The 20,183-nt window shown below is 41.4% G+C and overlaps 1 protein-coding gene across 1 annotated transcript; it reads left to right on the top strand.

Annotated features, from left to right (window-relative positions):
- Window positions 1-14,629, top strand: RBP3 (retinol binding protein 3). Its single transcript, XM_009087696.4, has 4 exons — window positions 1-3,042; window positions 9,337-9,527; window positions 12,356-12,498; window positions 14,301-14,629. Exons 1-4 carry the CDS (start codon window positions 1-3, stop codon window positions 14,627-14,629), a joined length of 3,705 nt encoding a protein of 1,234 aa, XP_009085944.1.
- The last annotated feature ends 5,554 nt before the right edge of the window (window positions 14,630-20,183 follow it).

Raw genomic sequence — 20,183 nt, 5'->3', positions numbered from 1 at the left:
ATGATCAGGACTCATTTCTTGCTGTTTTCAGCACTGATCATATGCAGCATACTTGCTGAGGAAATCTTTCAGCCAACTCTAGTGCTGGACATGGCTAAAGTCCTTCTGGACAATTACTGCTATCCTGAAAACCTAGTGGGAATGCAAGAAGCCATTGAACAAGCAATCAAGAGCGGAGAGATCCTGGACATCTCAGATCCAAATCTGCTGGCCAGCGTCCTGACAGCTGGAGTGCAGGGTGCTCTGAATGACCCAAGACTGGTGATTTCCTACGAGCCACATGCAGTTCCCAAACAAGAAGCTGAGGGTTCCCCTACCCGTGAGCAACTCCTGAGTCTTATTGAGCATGTGATCATGTATGACAAGCTGGAGGGCAATGTTGGCTACCTGAGGATTGATTATATCATAGGAGAGGAGGTTGTGCAGAAAGTTGGAGCTTTTCTGGTGGACAAGGTCTGGAAGACACTGATAGAGACATCTGCCCTGGTGATAGATCTTCGTCACAGCACTGGGGGACAGATTTCTGGCCTCCCCTTCATCATCTCGTACTTACATGAACAAGACAAGAGACTGCATGTTGAGACTGTATACAATCGTCCCTCCAACACCACCACAGAGATATGGACACTGCCGAAGGTGTTGGGAGAGAGGTACAGCAAAGACAAGGATGTCATTGTTCTGATCAGCCATCACACCACAGGAGTGGCTGAAGATGTGGCTTACATCCTCAAGCACATGAACAGAGCTATCACTGTTGGAGAGAAGACTGCTGGGGGCTCACTGGACATACAGAAGCTGCGTATTGGTCCTTCCAATTTCTATATGATGGTTCCTGTGTCACGATCTGTGAGCCCCTTGAGTGGGGGTGGACAGAGCTGGGAAGTAAGTGGGGTGATGCCATGTGTGGCTTCTGAGGCAGAGCAAGCCTTACAGAAATCCTTGGACATCCTGGCAGTGCGCAGAGCAGTGCCTGGCACCATTAGCCACCTCAAAAACATATTAAAGGACTATTACAGCTTGGTGGAGAGAGTGCCTGCACTACTGCGGCGCCTCGCGGCCTCCGACTTCTCTTCTGTGCAGTCATCCGAGGACTTGGCCACCAAACTCAACACTGAGCTGCAGGCCTTATCTGACGACCCCCGCCTGATGGTCCGAGTCATGATGCCAGGTGAAGCTGCTGATCCCCCAGCTGAGAGGCCAGTTGGAATGGCAGCTGACTTACCTGACAATGAGCAGCTGCTGCATGCCTTGGTGGATACCGTCTTCAAGGTGTCAGTGTTGCCAGGCAATATTGGCTACATGCGCTTTGATGAATTTGCAGATGCCTCTGTGCTTGCAAAGCTAGGGCCTTACATTGTACACAAAGTGTGGGAACCCCTTCAAAATACAGAGAACTTGATCATGGACCTACGGTACAACCTTGGAGGCCCTTCCTCCTCTGCTGTGCCTGTGCTACTCTCCTATTTTCAAGACCCTGCTGCTGGTCCTGTCCATCTCTTCACAACGTACGACAGACGCACCAACCGTACCCAGGAGCACAACAGCCAGGCAGAATTGCTGGGCCAGTCCTATGGGGCTAAGCGTGGCATCTACCTGCTCACCAGCCACCACACTGCTACAGCTGCTGAGGAGTTTGCTTACCTCATGCAGTCCCTGGGCCGTGCCACACTGATTGGTGAGATCACAGCAGGAAGCCTCTCACACACCCGTACCTTCCCTCTGCTGCAGCCTGGCCCGGGAATAAACCGTGGCCTGACTATCACAGTTCCTGTTATCACCTTCATTGACAACCATGGGGAAAGCTGGATGGGTGGAGGAGTTGTTCCTGATGCCATAGTGTTGGCTGAGGATGCACTGGAGAAGGCTGAAGAAGTGCTAGCCTTCCACAAGAACATGGGAGTACTTCTGGAGGGTACCGGGCAACTCCTAGAGGCTCACTACGCCATTCCAGAAGTGGCTGCCAAGGCCAGCGCTATGCTCAGCACCAAACGGGCCCAAGGAGGTTATAGATCAGCTATAGACCCCGAGACTTTGGCTTCCCAGCTCACCAGTGACTTGCAGGAGGCCTCCGGAGACCATCGGCTTCACGTCTTCCACAGCCATGTGGAACCAACACCAGAAGAACAGCTTCCCAATGTGATTCCCAGCCCTGAAGAGCTGAGCTACATCATTGAGGCACTCTTCAAAATTGAGGTATTGCCAGGGAACCTGGGTTACCTTCGCTTTGATATGATGGCTGAGGCAGAGACAGTGAAGGCCATCGGGCCACAGCTGTTGCAGATGGTATGGAACAAGCTGGTGGACACGGATGCCATGATTATTGACATGAGGTACAACACAGGTGGCTACTCCACTGCCATCCCAATACTTTGTTCCTACTTCTTTGATCCTGAGCCTCGGAAACATCTCTACACTGTCTTTGATCGTAGTACCTCCCGCAGCACAGAGGTGTGGACTCTCCCACAGCTCACTGGCAAGAGATACGGCTCCCTCAAGGACATCTACATCCTAACAAGCCATATGAGTGGCTCAGCAGCTGAAGCTTTCACGCGCTCTATGAAGGATCTACACCGGGCCACAGTTGTCGGTGAGCCCACAGTCGGTGGATCCCTCTCGGTGGGCATTTATCGTGTCGGTAACAGTTCCCTGTATGCCTCCATCCCCAGCCAAGTGGTGCTCAGCCCAGTCACTGGAAAAGTATGGAGTGTGTCTGGGGTGGAGCCACACATCAGCATCCAGGCCAGTGAAGCCATGGCTGTAGCTCAGCACATTGCCAACCTGCGTGCCCAGGTGCCGCAGATACTGCAAGCTGTAGGCAAGCTTGTAGCAGATAATTATGCCTTTGTGGACATTGGGACTGTTATAGCATCCAACCTCACAAAGAACATCAACAAAGGCAATTATAAAAGGATCAATACAGAGGAAGAACTTGCTGGGAAGGTGACTGCCATCTTAGAAGCTCTTTCTGATGATGAACACCTGAAATTACTCTACATCCCTGAACATGCCAAGGACAGCATCCCAGGGTTCATGCCCAAACAGGTACAGCTCTCTCACACTCAGCTATAGAGATGGCAGCTGGAATGGGAGCTTAAGTCAGATGCCTTATCTTTTTTCTAGCCCAAACCTGAATAATCAGCAACTCCTTTGGTAGTGGCGGTGGAAAGTTGTTCTAATTGTATCTCATGCTCAGCATCAGACAGTTTCCCAGTGACCTAGAAGTATTGTGGAAGAAGTATCTGGGTGGAAGTTAGGTGACCCCAGGGAGAAATTGATTTTTAATAATCTACTTTTGCCCTTGCTGTGTGGTTTGCATAACAGTCTGTGCTTTGTTCTGAGCCCGAGTGTTTATACACTGGTCTGCCTTGGCAATCGTTCTTGTTCATTGTTGTGCTGGAGGGAGCTCCCAGGAGCACTTGTTAAAATTCCATCTTCAAATTAAATAGAGGGTTAGGATAACCTGATCCCTTTCTTGGATGGAGTTAGCTGCTTTCTGGCTACTGCACTACTATGGCTATCAGAGACGTATTTTCTCCAGGGACTCATAAAATTACTTTTGAAGAGAATGCATTTGCCTTTGCAATGAACCAGAGTAGACCAAGTGTCAGGTAACTATTAAATGTTTCCTGGGGGAGGAAATCCATGGACTTCCACACTCTGAAATTTTTGGCATGCATGATTTAAAGTGGCCATGACCTTTGTGGTATTATCACAAATGCTAAGGTAAAGGACAAAGTCTAAGCATTGCCAGGGATGGATATTTCTTTTTTCAATTTTGTTAACCAAGAGATGCTGGCCCCATTCTTGTTTCTAAGATCAAATGGAAATAATTAATTAAAGGAGTTTTCTATTCCAGCACTCTTCCTCCTAACTTGGTTGTGTGAAGAAAACTTCTCTCTAAAGTTATTTCAGTGCTTTTGACTAGAGTAAAAGCATAGTTCCCTGCTCAATTATTATCAGCATACCAGTAGCTACACATCATAATTTCTCCTCATTCTACAGAATGGAAAAATCTTCTAAATTAGCCACTGTGTTCATTGAAGGTTGTTAATGAATACTATTGGTGTTTTTTTACTTGTTCAGACCTTACTTGAACATCAAGAATATGATGTAGAGGACAAGTATCTTATTAGTCACATGACATAAAATTCTGATCCTGATGGAGCTAGTGAAGAAATGTCATTATGTTCCTCAATGCCTCTGTTTTACCATATTTCTTTGTCAAGCAAAATGATTGGGAGAGGTCAGGGACACATCCATAAGAAGGAAATCACATCAGTGTAGATAAAAATTAGGACAAATGTGAGATTTCTCCAAGGAGAAATAATGTATAAAGAGCAGAGAATCACATCTCTTATGAGACTAAAATGGTTTCCAGAGGCAGAAGCATTCCCTCATACTGCTGGAGGAAATCAGGAGTCAGGCAAGAGAGTATTAAGATTTTAATGAAGACCTGAAGTCATTAAAGGATTTTCCTTGAGATGGAGGTAAAAGAAAATTCACCCATTCCACAGAGCCCTGGGCAGCCAGAGTACCTTCATCTCCTGTTTTGGTTTTGCAGCAATAAGAGGGATGTTTTCTGTAGAACATTTCAGTATACCCCAGAGAGCAAATACCTTTAGAGTAGAGTGAAGCATATATGATGGCACTACCTCCGTTTGTAAATTAAAAAAAATAAAAATTAAATTCAGCAGCCCAATACATGGACATAGGGGCTCTCTTGATCTATATCTCATTATTCCTTAAAAACCTAAAAGCTGATTTTTTTCTTGTGCTACCTATCTTCCAAGCCCCCCTCTCCCTTGACAGTAGAATTTTACTGTTAATGACCTTGATGGTGAAGCAGATCCAACACAATTAACACAGTGATGATGAATAACTACAGGAAGGATGGGACGGGACATAGGAGACAGACAAGTGAAATGCATGCAGACCTTTGCATCTGCTGCACTAGAATAGCTGCTGAAGAATACTACAGAGGAGTGAATATGTCTCCTCTAAGCAGCAGCAAGGTCACTGCTAGTCAAAGCTGTCAGCTGCATAAATGCCACTTTGCAAAGTCAGACTTCCTTGAGGCACATTTTGTCTATATTTTTTGTGATCCAGGAAATAACATTTTGCTTATAAGGCAGAGCTCTGTAAACTTCTTGAGCTCCAGTTTAATAATCCTTGCTTCTTATTCTTCTCTGTCTCTACCTCTATAGTCAAACCTTCCTCTACATACTAAAACATATGTGTTTGTGACTGTCTACCTAAGGAAGAACTGCTCCCTGATTTTGGCATAAGTGTTATGTCCATTTTAAGTGATGAGGAGTCTCCCTGAGTAATTATTTTGGTACTTCTTAATGATCAAATACTTTTAGTGCAGTCTTTACACCTAAGAGAATTTTTGTGACGACATTTTAGATAAGCAGCTGAAAATGATGATCAAAATAAAAGGCAAAAACTAATCCTTTGTAAAGAGAGATTTTTCTTGCATTTCAAGTCCTTCTGTTTCCAGATTAATAATATCTATATATAGGAGAGTATTGCACTTGCTGAAGGAGGCAATAGTTAGAAATACTGCAACAAAAAGAAGTACAGTTTGTTCATATCCCTTCATTAATGAGTGAAATCAAAATGGTCAACCTCCAAATGTCAAGATAAATAAATAACCAAATTCCTACATCTATTGCTAACAAGTGGGAAAAAAAATTGTTTTGGGCCAATATTATGTTGATTTATATCAATATAACCACAATAATGTCAGAGATACTATGCAAGTTTATGCAAGAGAAAAATGTCTCATGTTTAACTTTCATTGGCTCTTCACCTTTTGCAGTGTTTGCTTGCTTGTTTCTGGGGTGATAGTTGTTCACTGCACAATTCTGTGAGAAAAGTAGTTTGTTTAGGGGGAGTCCTGTAAAAATGTGAATGGGTTCTTCAGAGTTCATAACCTGAGCACAAGTCAGTAGGGTCAAGCTGTTGCAGTAAATACTCATCATCATCAAACTGGAATGGATAAGGAAAAATATAATCAGGAAGACATGAGATTTTCTGTTACATTTAGCGTTAAAGAAAATTTATCTAGAGTATAATATGTAAGGTTTTGGGCAATGGTTTTCTGGAAAGATGGGGTTTAAGTACGGATACAGCAGAAAAGAGGGCCAGGAGTAAAGAGAGTAACAAATAAAAGTAGCCTTCAATAAGTTTAAAATATTTGACTTGTTTATTCCAGAGAGAAGAAAACTGAGAGGAGACATGAAAACAGTCTTCAAATACGTAAGAGACTGTTTCAAATATGAAAAGAATAATCTCTTCCCTTGCCCATAGTAAATAGGCCAAGAAGTACTGCACTTAAGCAGTACAAAGTGGTGAATTTAGACTGTTTACACTAGATCTTGAAAACTTCGTTCTAATAGTAAGGCTGGTGACGCACTAGGGTGGATTGCCTGGAAATCACCCAGTAAAATGTGTGTTGTTGGGAGCAAGTGAGAATGAGCTGTCAGGGCTAGAGCTGATCCTGCTCATTCCTTGAGCTGGGGGCCTGGTGAGCAGTACCATTCCAGCCTGTAAGGGTACACAAGGAACACAAATGTTCTGAGAACAGTGCAAGCCTGCCACTCAGCCCTCCTGATCTCATGGCTCTTAAACCAATCTCAGGGTTTGCAATGGTATTGCAAGGGTATTTGCTGATAATATTTTAACAGCCAGCAGTTGACAGCACTAGCATCCTTAGTGGAAATCAGTTATCTTACAACGGTCAGCACAAAAATAGCTATGAAAAAACAGGTTCTGTCTAAATAGACAAAACAAGGGAGAGATGAAAAGAGAGAAAAGAGGGAAGAGAGGCACATTTAGAAAAGTAGCTTGCCCATGGCTGGGGTTTGTGTCAGAATCAGGGATCAAACTCCATGCACAAGTCCTAGGACAGTATTCTAATGTCCTATTTTGTGTGACATCATGCATTTTACTCACCTGTGAAAGGAGTCTGCAGAATAGGACTGCAGGTCTTTATATAGTTAATGAAAAAACATTTTTCCTTGGCTTAAAGTGAAGTTAGCTACGAGGTCCTTTAGTGTAGCCACATTGCTTATAGTGTGCACCTGAGGGTTTATATTTACCAACAAGTCATTTGTATGTAAACACTGACTGACCAGCAGATCTCACTTTCAGCTGCATCCTGTCCCAGCTTGTCCTTGGCCAGCAAACAGAGCCCTGGCTTCCAAAGGAGAGCATGTGGCTCCTTCCTGAAGCCTGACTTACCTCCTTAGGTACCCACAGCACGTGGCCCACGTGCCAGTGTCATGAACCTGCAGTTTTGCAGGGCAGTAACTCTCTAATATCAGTCATTGGCTCCTCACCTCTTTTGCTGAAAGGTTCAGGCACTTTCCCTGGCACCCCAAAGTTACATTCTGAGTGCTTTTCATCTGATTTCCAGTCTTAGAACTTTAAGAATAGATACATTTTCATACCTTTTCTTGCTGCCATGAAGAGCTTTCATTCAGATACTTGCATATTTATTTCCCCCCATGAGACCTGGGGTGAGCAAACCTTCCCACCTTGAAATTTATAATGAATTTTCAAGATTTATCAAAACTGAAGTCCTCATGGAACAAAAATGTGATGCATCACAGTAAAAGAACAAAAGTCAAGAAAAATTTATCAGACAGCTATTACTCTTAAAATGTTTATGGGTGTGCATTTAGCAGTTATCACTGGACACAGAGATAAGACATTTGTGTGTTCAGTTAAAATATCATTAGCAAGTGGCCGAGATTAAGAGATCAGTTTTATTTGTAGATGTTACTAATGAGTGGTGTTTTTATTTTCCTCCTGTGGGGGGACCAGTATCTCTGAACTGGACATAAATTCTGTCAGAACAATCAGTGCATGCTGGATTATTTTTCAAAACTGTGATTAGGCAGATCAGGTATCACTGCTGTCACTGAGAAGTGGATTGGAAATCACAAACCCAGCAGTGCTGGACTGATGTGTTTACAGTCCAGATACAATGGTTATTTTCACAAGGTAGAGTGATAAACAAGAGTACAGAAAAGAGTTTCCTCTTATCATCAGGTCAGCAGCTACTGGCCAACAGGGCTTTTAAATTAATGATTGAAATTTTGATAACTTTGGCATACACCAGGGACTGAATGATGAAGTGTCACCTGGTGGATAATTTCCCCCCTAGGTAACCTCGAGCTGTGTCAAACACAGCTGCATTCACACACCTTGGAAAAATCTCTTTCTGCTGTGGCAGACCTGCCTTTGGCAGGAGCACAGCTCCAGGCCAGAGCACTAGATAGAGGTCAGGAGATTACTTGACTTCTCTGTAGTTGCAGAGAGCCCAGGTGCCTGCCCAGTTCTGTGGCATGTTGTAGACAGTGAGAGAGTACCTCTAGCACGTGGCTCATTGCTGACTCCTTGTTCTTTTGAGTGTAAAAACATGGATTGCCTGGGGATGAGCTATGGCAGAGGGTAACTGATTAAAAAGAAGGTATAACACCATTTTCACAACAACCCTGAGGGCAAAAGACCAAATGGCTGAAGGTCATATAAGTCATATGTATTCTAAACTCTCATCTCAAGCTGAAGTAGACGATTCCATTTTCAGATACTGCATACAAAATAGAAGTTTAGCAATAGAAGCCGGCTATGTCTCAATGCATACAGGGGTTACTAGGAGAACTTCCTTATTTGGCTACATGTTGCTACTAAAAAATGTCTGCTGGTTACTGACATAAGCTAAGCAAAATTAAATAAATCACAACCTAACACGTGAGGCTCCAGGCACATGGCCACCACCTAAGAGATTTAACATATCTACTTCATGAGTATCCTAATGCCCAGCACATCAGGCTCCTCACTCTCACAGGGACTGGGTTATTAAGAGGGCTGGGGCCACTTGCACCTGCAGCCAGCAGCTGTTTGTCCAAGGAGGCCAAGCAAGAGATTATGAAAGTCCCAGGTGCCGTGTTTAGAAACAGCTCCTAAAGGCAACATGTGGGCTTGGGTGGAAGGCCTGGGGTCTGTGCTGCAGGCTGGGACTCTTCTTGTAGCCTCTTTGCTTCAGGGAAATTCTTGTATTTTTAAAAAAATAAACTGAGCTCTGGGATATATCCTATATCCTGATCTGGATTCTGGGTGTTATTGATAAACCCTATACTGCACAAAAAATTCATCAGGCAATGCTAACTTATGTTTAGTGTGCAAAAATATTGTAAAATTTATTATGTTTTACAAACTTGGTCACATTCCTCACACATACCCCATCTGGATTAAACATGACCCACGTAATTTTGTGTCAAGCTAGTGCCAGCAAATGATTTGTTTTGTTTTTCTGTACTCTTTCAGATCCCTCCACCAGAAGTATTTGAAGATTTGATTAAATTTTCATTCCACACAAATGTATTTGAAAACAACATTGGCTATCTGAGATTTGATATGTTTGGAGACAGTGAACTTCTAACCCAGGTGTCCGACCTAATGATAGAGCATGTTTGGAAGAAGATTGTTCACACAGATGCATTAATCATAGACATGAGGTAAACCTTTGAATGGCAAATAACCAAAGCTCTTTCAAAGCAGCATTTTTATTTTATTTGTAACAGTGAATTAGCTTTACATGGCTTGCTGTCCTGTTTACAGGTTAGCATTGCTAGGATTAAATGAGAAAAGTAAAACAGCCAAGGAAAATAATAGCAGTCTGGAAGTATATCTCAGAATAAATTTTATTATCACTTGAGATGTTGAGAACTAAATAGGCAAATTTAGGGAATAGTTTGCAGAATGCAATTCTGAACATTACATGTGTTTTATTTCTCTAATCTAACTCTCCATGTGCCGCATATATATATAAATAAATCTTTTACTTCATGTAGTGGCCAAGTGATTCAACAGTCAAAAAGAGAGACCACATTTAAGGCTGTGGCCTTTAATTGAGTTTAACTTAACTTGCCATATCTACAGTGCTAAATAATTCTGGGCAATCAGGTCTGTCCAGAATGGGCCCTGTGCACAGAGGAACTTGGAAGTCCTGCAGCACTCCTGGGCCAAGCTGCAGCATTGTACACCTGCTCTCTGCTTAGAATTCTGCCGGAACCTCCAGTGTGTCAACAGTGCTCCAAATCCTATAAGCCATAAGATGTCATCCATTTGTCACCAGCTATCAAAGCAGATTAATATAAAAATGTACCTTTCCTACACAACATTTAGGGAAGTCATTCCCTTGTTGTGGTCCAGAGCTAATGTGTGTGAGCCCAGAACATTACAAATATAAACCAAAGAAGGACTTTGTAAGAACTTGGTTTTAATGTTAGAACCACTTGCATCTATCGTTATCACAGGGCTCTTAATATTTGGTAATCTTCTTAATGTTCTTGTGGGATTTTCAGCAAGGGTGGAAAAGCTGAGCAGTGATGAGAGCAGAGAAAGAGATCTCACTGTTTGAGCACAGAAGAGGCAAGGCAGCAACCACCATAACACACCCATGACTGAATTTGAATTCAGCAAAAGCACCACCATCTTCCACTAGGCTTGAGATAGCATTGGGACTTTACTCTTTCTTGTCCCAGTTTTCTCCCAAACTAAAAATTTCAGGGCTGAGGGCACTGAAACAGCAAAGATGAAATCACATCTCAGGTACCAAACGGCATCATTATAACTCTTTTCATGTGTTGTTTGGTTTTGGTTTATTCTTTTCTATTTAATGTATTTTCAGTCCTTTGAGTGCACATAAAAGATGCAGTCTCTGAAGGAATATAAAACAATCTTCTGAAATTTTCTGTTAGCCAATCATATAAATTTAAGACTGATTATTTAAATTTTGCATGGGATTAACCATAATGAATAATGTTTCTCATTTTACAAGTTGTCCTCCCTGAAACAGCTGGGTCACTCATGAACTTCATATTTAGATAATTTCAATTTTGCATGGGATTAACCATAATGCATAATGTCTCTTACCTTAAAAGTCCCCCTTCACAAAACAGCTGTGCCAGTCATGAACTTCATCTTTTTAACTCTCACAGCATTGACAGGAGACACTGATCAACTAAAAGGCCTCCCTAAGGTCACATATGACACCTGTAAGAAGGAGTACTAGCATCCAAGAGTTAAGTTAAAACTCTGGCACCTGCTCAGTCATTATTACTGACTAAAGTTACTGCAGTTTCACTGTCTGCAAGAGTGTCCCGGGAAGAGCATTCCAGCATTGCCCTGCCTGCCGCCAGCTCCAGCCCTGGTGGCACCTGTGTGAGCCAGGCTGGGCTGGGCTGGGCTGGCTCTGCTGGGCTGGGCTGGGCTGGGCTGGGCTGGGCTGGGCTGGGCTGGGCTGGGCTGGGCAGCAGCAGCAGCAGCAGCAGCACCTTCCTTCCAGCAGCACGGCACCACCGGGGACATGCTGGAGATGGCTCTTAAACTTCCAGCCAGTCACACTATCAGTCATACAGCTCCCAAAGGCTGAAGAATAAAGACTTCACTCTTCAGAACAGAGGCCTCCTGGATGGTCAGATCCTTTTCTGGAGGTGAAAAGTCTTAGCCATAGATTGAACTGAATAAAGTCATCTTCCAGCAGGTTTTTGCTGGAATGCCTGTGCTGGGTACTCCAGTAATCACTGGAAAGCAGTGAGTCCACACTATCAGTAAGTAAAGTACAAGCATTTCTAGAGCTGGATCTGCTCTAGTATTAGTGAAAACTGACAGGCAAAAGTATTTTGGTAGTTACTTGTGTGTATTCATAGCAGGGGTTCTTCAGTGACAAGCTCTTCAGTAAAATTAATCTTCAGAGACTGCTATGCAATTAAACTGCAACCAAAGTTTTCAATTATGAGCATGCTAAATGAAGCAACTAACACAACCTTTAGGCACAAAACAAATGACCTCAATAAAACCATTAAGTTTTCTCATTTTGTGTAGCAAAAAATAAGAACACAACAGTTCTACAAACATATGTTGCTTTAATTGGAACCTATTTTTATGTATTAGGGCTTAGGTATTCACTCCTTGCTGCCTGTGTCAGGAACAGAATGGGTTACTCAGAGGAGAATAACAAGAATCTGATGTTTGTCTTCAGATCCAGAGTCTTGCTTACTTTCTGATTTCTTCTAGGTAACATCAAGAAAAAAAATAGACTTTTAAGTTTTGTGTTTGCTTTGGAAGTTAGTTGTGGGCAATAACAGTCTGACACTCTTAGACAAGATTTTCCTTATCTGATAGACATGCAAATGCTGATAGGGGAGAATGACTATAAATATATCAAAATGTAGCCATAAGCCTTTTCAGGACTGATATTAAGGAACAATACTTGGAAGGGAGATTTACTGCCTGACACAAATTTTCACTTGTTTCCTTAACATTTTTAATTTTTGAAAAGGTACAATATTGGAGGCTCCACTACACCCATAGCAATCCTATGCTCATATTTCTTTGATGAAGGACACCCAATTCTCTTGGACAAAGTTTATGACAGACCCAGTGACTCAGTAAAGGAGCTATGGACCCAGCCACAGCTCAAAGGTAAATGACAATTTCTTTTCAGTGTAGCTTTTCATTTCAGATGTTTCAGATGTTTCATTTCCTTGTCATTTTAAAGTGAGCCATTAAATTCTGTAATTTAGCTGGTGGAAGCACCTGCCATGATCAGCTCAAGCTGTGTAGAGAATGTAGAAATAAAAAATGTGCATTTCAGCTGTGTCACTCAGTGTCATCTACAAATAAACAATTTATCACTCCTTGAAATGAGGTATGCTAGGCACAGAGGTCTGTAAATTGGTCCCCAGAAGTTTAGCCAAATACTGTGCACAGCACCTGTAACTTTGGCAACTTTAAAAGTAGTAAGGAGTCTTCCAATACTCCCATGCAGTTTTATAAATTCTTCCCTACTACCTACCTGTGTCATCCTCTACGTCAGTAGGTGAAAACACCATAATACCCAAGTTTGTCCAGACAAGAGAAAGAAAACCACTAAATTTTGTACATCTGGGTGAGTCTGAAGCATTTGGCAATGAGTCACACACACCCCACACATACCCTGCCCCAGTTTGTGGATGCTGAAAGGATGCTGCAACATGCAGAAACAGAGCTCTTCAGTGCTCATAGGCTGCAGTTAGAGTGCTGAGAAGCCTGAAACATGGGGTTTAATTATTTCCCCCTCTTAAGCAAAGACAGCAGCAAAAAAGTTAATGGTGTGTGCAGTTGTTGGCCTGACTCTTGCTGAAATGGTTAAATTTTGTCCCAGTCTGCAGGGCCCATCTATTTTCCCAGGCAGTCAGAGGTGGGTTGTGCTTAGGGATATGATTTCCATGGACACTCTCCAGTTCCCATCAAAGAGAACAGGCAGACTCATATTAACTTCAAAGGACCTGGATCTGGTCCTGTATTAAACAGATCTACTGTGAAAAGCGTATTTTAATGGTTATTATGTTTATAGTGAAATGAGAAGACAAAAGATGGTGTGAAAATTAATTACCATGCTATTGGGCCCCTCTCTTAGAATTTAGCATGAGAATTATATGTCATACTCTTACTCATAAATTGACATTTTTAGAGTTTACTTTTCAAGCTATCAAGTCCTAGGTATTACCCACTAGTCACTTTTTCAAGGAAACTAAACTATCAAAAATTATCTGAAGAATGTTCAGATATTTTGAAAATCAGGTTCAAAGCCCTTCTTATTTCTGTCAGCTGTTTTATGTAAGAAAATGAGATATTTGGCTCAGATCCTAATAATAATGGGGTATTTGTTGAAGGGTTTGGGACAAAGGTCATGTATAGCATCCATTTACAAACTAAAACAAAGCTGTGGGCAACCACTATAATTGTAATTTCATAAAATAATGCCTGCACAGTTGCAGGCCAAGCTCTATGACAGTCATGTTCCTAGAGCAGGGATGAGGGTGAAACTGAAGATGCTTCTGGATGAGTTTTGACTACTCCTGCTGCAATGGTGAAAATTGTAATTTTTCTCACCTGTCTATTATGTTACTCTGATGAGATCTGGAGCTCCAGTAAAAGTCAAAGCTACAGAAGAGCTAACAGTAGTAATCATGAGCTGGCTTCTCTCCTCATGGAGCTCATAACCAGAAACTGATGGCACAAGAGCACCACACAGGGAGATAGGCTTTTTTTACAGCATATAGTCTGGGCTAGTGTTGAAAGTACTTTAATACTATCATAGGCAAAAAGTAAATTTCCAAACTTCTTGGGTTGTTAATAGCAGGTAGGGAGCAAAGCCTCTATCTTGGCTTCTCTTTGCTCTACTATAGAAATAAATCTCTGAAAATGGATTCATTTCTGATGGGTTTTTTCCTACCTTACAGGGGAGAGGTATGGCTCTCAGAAGGGGCTGGTAATCCTTACCAGTGCTGTGACAGCTGGGGCTGCTGAAGAGTTTGTACACATAATGAAGAGACTGAGCAGAGCTCTCATCATTGGGGAGCAGACCAGTGGTGGCTGCCATTCCCCACAGACCTATCAGGTAGACGAAACCAACTTCTACATTGTCATCCCCACCTCCAGATCAGTCATCTCTGCAGACAGCACCTCTTGGGAAGGGAAAGGAGTCCTTCCTCACATAGAAACACCAGCTGAAACAGCGCTCATCAAAGCAAAGGAGATGCTCAGTGCTCACCTACACAGCTCTAGATAGCCCAGTGGAGGAACACAGCCCTAGTTCTTATGAAAAGAAAGCTAGCTAGCCAAATGAAAACCCTAGAAAGAAGTGGGAGCTTTGTTTCAGTCTCTGTGGTCAGTGATTGGGTCCCTGTACATAGCTCAAAGTAAGTCCTTTCCAACATGCTGGCATTTTTCCCCACTCTGTGCAACCCAGCTCTTTCTGTGCGTGGTCAAAATGCTTCAATAATTCACTGGGGTTTCTGGATTCCTCTCCTGTGATCAAACATAAATGTTCAGTGTGTAAGTTTTTTGAAGTGTAGTTACCAATCACAGATCTCTTTTTTTCTCATAGAAAATCCCAGCTGTCAGTATTGAGAGCATGTGAACAACTTTAAAGACAGAAAAGGCTCTTCTCCTTTGGAAATGGTGTGCATTCCTATTTAAGCATCTTTAAAAATTAGCAGTAGTTGGAAGAGTCTGTTTTTCAAACTGCAAGAGCCAAATTAAATCTCTTCCCCATTTCACCATTTAGATGTACCAAAAATAACCATTCCCAGCCTGTCAGGGTGTCCCAAGACTCCTGGTCCTTGAAAGGAGCATGCCTGCTCCTCTCAGTGTTGGTCAGAGGGGAGGATGAGCAGGACAAAGGCAGTACATTAACTCTTCTACTCAGTGCCCAGATCAACTGGCTCAAGGAAAAGAATCATACCTTTTTTACTTAAGGCTAAAATAATTTCATTCTGTCTTGCTACAAAGACAGAAAAAAGAAAAAAAAAAAAAAGAAAGCTGAAAAATATCCTTTGCACCCTGCTATCAAGCTACATATGAAGTGATAGTGGATTCTAGGATAACTCAGAGAGATACTGACATGAGCTTAATGCACAACATTCCTTGTCTTTCCTACAATTCTTAGTTAAACAAATTTCTTTGCAATTATTTAGAAATATGTGTAACTTTAATCTAGATCTCAGATTTTCTCATCTCTACAAAATGTCAGCTGTAAGATAATTAAATTAGGGAAATGGTCCCCCAAAATTCAGTTAAGCGTCTACAGTAGTTACACATTGGTGTTCATTTGCTCATTTTTAAGTTCCTGCCATTTTAGTTTTTTTTATAAACTGTGTTAAACACTTGACTTCCAGTTTTTACAGGAAGAAAACTTTAAGAACTAAATAGATTTTCCATCCTTTTTATTATTTGTCTTTCCAACTACATTCAGTGGGATTGCTAACCTGAACTCTTTTGAGACATTTTTATGTTCTGGTTTTTATGAAATAGCTTGTTCTTAAACTTCTCAGTATCGTGGAAAATACTTTATTTAATTAAATCCCATGCAGAATTTCATATAAAGTGATATATGTATGAAGAATATTAAATACTCTTAATGCGTAAAAAAATGGAGTAGTCAATGAATGAGTAAACAACACTAATGTATGTCTTCTGATGTCTTTTAAACCTCTTTAATATCTCAATGATCCACATAAACTGCTTTGTTTTCCTAAACACAATCAGTTGTGCTGTCATCTACAAACAATATTAATTGTTAAGCCAAATATTTAGAAACTTTGGCCATCCTTCAAGGACAAAAAGCTATACCATATGGGCACAAGCAGCAAATAAATTCTTCTCAGAGTAATATGGGAAATACATATGGGTAATAAATATGCCTAGCAATTGGAATCCAGTTGTAAAAACAAACAATGAAGATGCAATTGCTGGTGAGTCCATTTTAGATCAATAATGCTGTTAATTCACTAAAGTGATCGATTTTGGTGAAAAACTATTGTGCAATCTTGAGAAATTTTATTACTTGACAAAATATTATTTGCTATTTTATGGCACTGGCTAATTAATATTGAAACTGCCAGGCTTAACAAAGGCCAGTGTGTTAAAAGCAATTTTTCCTGTCTTCACAAACTGCTATGTCATAGTTATGTTCATCTCAATGAGTTTAGACCTCACAAAAGTACAGTCAGTAATTGTGTAGAAAATTACGCTGCATTGAAAGGTCTGAAAATCACAAAAGCACAAATCCAAATTAGTTATGCAAAGTCCATGGTTTGTGGTTTAAATTAGAAAGTTAGAAGGTTTTTAGGGAGGGGCAAGCAATTTCAGAAGTGCTCTTCCAGAACACAAAAGGAAACATGATGAAACTGCCACCCTTCCCTCATCTGGTTCCAGAGCTGACATGGGCATTCTACAGTTTATAGCATGATTTTCTTACTATCCCACCTAGAATAACTTCCCAAAATTTAATCCTTATCATGTTCTTTTAAAAGGCAGAAAGAAAGGACTTACTGTATCAGCCTACCTGGCAGTATCCTCTTTCTCCATCCAGCATTCATAGAACTCTAACCAAGAAATGACAGCCAGCTTTTATTTCTTTTGTGCTGCCTTACTCCAGTGATTCCCAAACTGTGCCCTGTGGGATCTCACCCAGCTGAAACTTTCACCTCAGACTCATCTGCAGAGGGCTTTGACCTCAGACCTTGGCAAACCACATACTGAGGGGGCACCTGGTCAGGTCACAGTGGGAACTGTGGGCTCTTGGGAGTTGGTATGCTAACAGAACTACCCTGTATCTGGTCAAGTTTCTGTCTCTTGTTCTCAGCTGGTTCAGGACTTTGTTCAAATAAGGTCATGTTCCAAGTTCATGTTCATGATTGCATCTTTGCCCCTACACCTGGCTGTGTCTGCCCTGCCCACGGGTCTTATGTCCCAGTCTCTGTAACCTGCAGTCTCCACCTTTGTTATTTTCATTATTAAAGTTTTCATTTTCCAGGCTGGACCATGGTTCCCATTCCTTATTTTGCCAGCTCGCTCCAGCCAAGCTGAGCAAGGGGATCAAAGTGAACTCAAAGCTGTGATAGTGCCCTGCAGATCCAAGGAGGCGTGCAGACTGCCTCGATTAGTGAAAAATTACCTCCTAAATAAACAAGCAAATATATATTTCTCAAAAGCACATTTGAATGTTATTTTGATGGAAAAAACACATCTTCATCAGAAAAAATTCAGGGATAAATGATCAGTGAGTGAACAAATATCATAATCTGGCATTTCCTACCAGTAAACTCATTACCCCTTGCAGATACACAGCCTGCTTGACAGCCCTGTGTTGTGTCCTTTTCCACTGATCCAGAAACACCTGTCATGAGGAACATTTGTTTGATCAAAATTAACAGTTAGCTGCTAGCAAAGACAGGAAGAGAACCAGTCTGCTCACTGCAAATTGTCTCCTCTTGTTTTAAAGACAAAATTATTTTTCCCCCTTCCCTAGAATTTCTACTTGAATAAAAGACAGAGATCCCTGCTGTAAAATCACAGTATTTCACAGGGACAGAATGCAGTCCTTCATTTCTTCACAAACCCCCTGTTCTAGTGGAGTGCTTTCCTTCCAGCAGGATTTCATCTGCACCAATTTAAATTTTCAGACTTCTAGACATAAGGGGAAATAAGCTTCCAGCATGACTCAATTATAGGAAGTTTGTTTTTCTTTGTCTCGTTAGGCTTCCTTCTGCCTGTTCAATATTTGGTTCACTCAGCTTTAATATGAGTATTTTCATTTAAAGAAATAAAATCTCCAAAAACTTTGGATAAGCCCCCTGGTTTATGTAACCCAGTTTAGATGAGACACTCAGTTAAATTTGAGACACATAAAAGACTTTCACTGTGCCTGCACAAAGAGCTGGTTTTATACATAGGGAATCAAGTTCTGGTTCTGTTGGCATCTGTGTGGTTTAGCACTGATACCAGCACAGATGTAGCAGGCAACCAGATGTCATATTGTTTGGCTGTATGTTTTGCTATGTGTCTAAACAAGTCTTCATTCACAAGCCTTTACCTCAGAATAAGAAGAAATTTGTTAATGCAATATTTATGCTGATGGCCACCCACAAAAAAACAAGAACAGCATTGCATACACTGCCTACAGTGTGATTTCCATGTTACAAGAGGGAAATCCTCAATCTTTACAGACCAGGACCATAGTGCACTGCCCCTGAGCTGGAGGAGGTGAGGAAAGTACCAGAAAACAAGCTTATTAAAAACCTCTCCTCATTTTTGCATTTTGAACCAGCTCTGCCACTTTTCGTAACAGCTTCTCCTCATAATTCTCTCTCTGTGCACAGAAGGCACTCCTACAGAGCTTGGCATCACAGGATATAAACTGCTGTGGCTGAGATATGCCCACAAGGAAACTGGGTAAGAGCCCTTACCTTTTCTTTTTTCCCAAAGAAAACAACTCCATGACATAAAGGGAAGCTGTCTCTCCTGTAACCTTGCTGCCTGCTTAAGCCTCATACCACAAGCCAAGTGAAGAAGTTTGATTACTGGTGAGTAATCAAACCTACAGGCTGTAGGTCTAACACACTGTTTAAAGAGTTTTGAGACTCAGCATCTGTTTTTCAGTGCTTGATTTTCTACACTTTGTTCCACACAAAATCAGTGAAACCATGTTACCAGTAAGACTTGGTACTGTTTCATTCTGATCTAAATTACACACCAGGTGCAGGGCACTGGAAAAACAGGCATTTGGAGCCGGGTAATGTTGAAGTGATGTGCCAAAATAATACTGGGGAGCATTATACAGCTAGTCCTGTCTTTTTCCAAAAGAAATCTGAAGCTAGGTTTCTAATCATAAAACTGTTAAGAAAACATGGCATCTTTCAGTAAGTACAGAAAAGAACATTTTGCAGTAATGGTACCAAAAAATCTTTAGTCTTATTTATACTGGGCCAGGCTGATCTTAAAGTAATTATAAATCAGGAGTATAAATCAGGAGTAGCAACATGGAATTATTCTGGATTTTCACTGGAATAAATGAGATCACAATCTGGCCTAAACTACTAATGGGAAATATAACCCTGACCACATATGAATGCAGTTACACCACAGAGTCCTTCATTACACTTTATGGACACTGACTTCACAGTAAACTGGCTGGCACCCAGGTGGAGTGAAATTTGGCCCATTAAACTTTGCCATAAATATATTCCTTACACAGCAAATGTTATTGGACACAAAATAGAGATGGAAAGATTACAAGAAAACCACACCATCCCCTTCTCAATGCAAGGTTGTTCCCTGTGCTCCATGTTTCGGTGTCTTTGTTCATTTTGTGTTTTAATGATTCAAGTGAAAGAACTTCCACCAATGACATTGAAAAGCTGTGTTACAATCCAACCAGAACTGTCTCCTGAACTCAAAGCATAATGTAATAGTTTTATCACTTTATGTTTCAAAAATAAAGCCTGCAATAAGAAATATGTTTCTATTAATAGGAAAGAGCCATGTATTAATGTTCAACAGCAATATATTGGGAAGAATACAATCTTCTGACTTACAGAGATCTCCCAAGAGGTGACAGTGAGTGGGTTATGCTGGTTCCAGCTGACAGCCTAAGACTGTCAGTCTCTCTTTTTCGTTCAGATGTATTTACTTACTGATATTTGCATTATCAGGCAAGGCATCACCATGGTAACTCAAAATTCTGTCCAGGATTCAAAAACCACTGGAGTGTATCATCAGTATGGTGGAACATACAGAGCATATTGAAATGTCCTTTACCCTCAGCTGGGAAATGAATGGTT

Source organism: Serinus canaria, chromosome 6, assembly GCF_022539315.1.
Source record: "Serinus canaria isolate serCan28SL12 chromosome 6, serCan2020, whole genome shotgun sequence".
In the NCBI taxonomy this organism is placed as follows: Eukaryota; Metazoa; Chordata; class Aves; order Passeriformes; family Fringillidae; genus Serinus; species Serinus canaria.
This window is presented reverse-complemented; position numbering and strand designations above follow the sequence as displayed.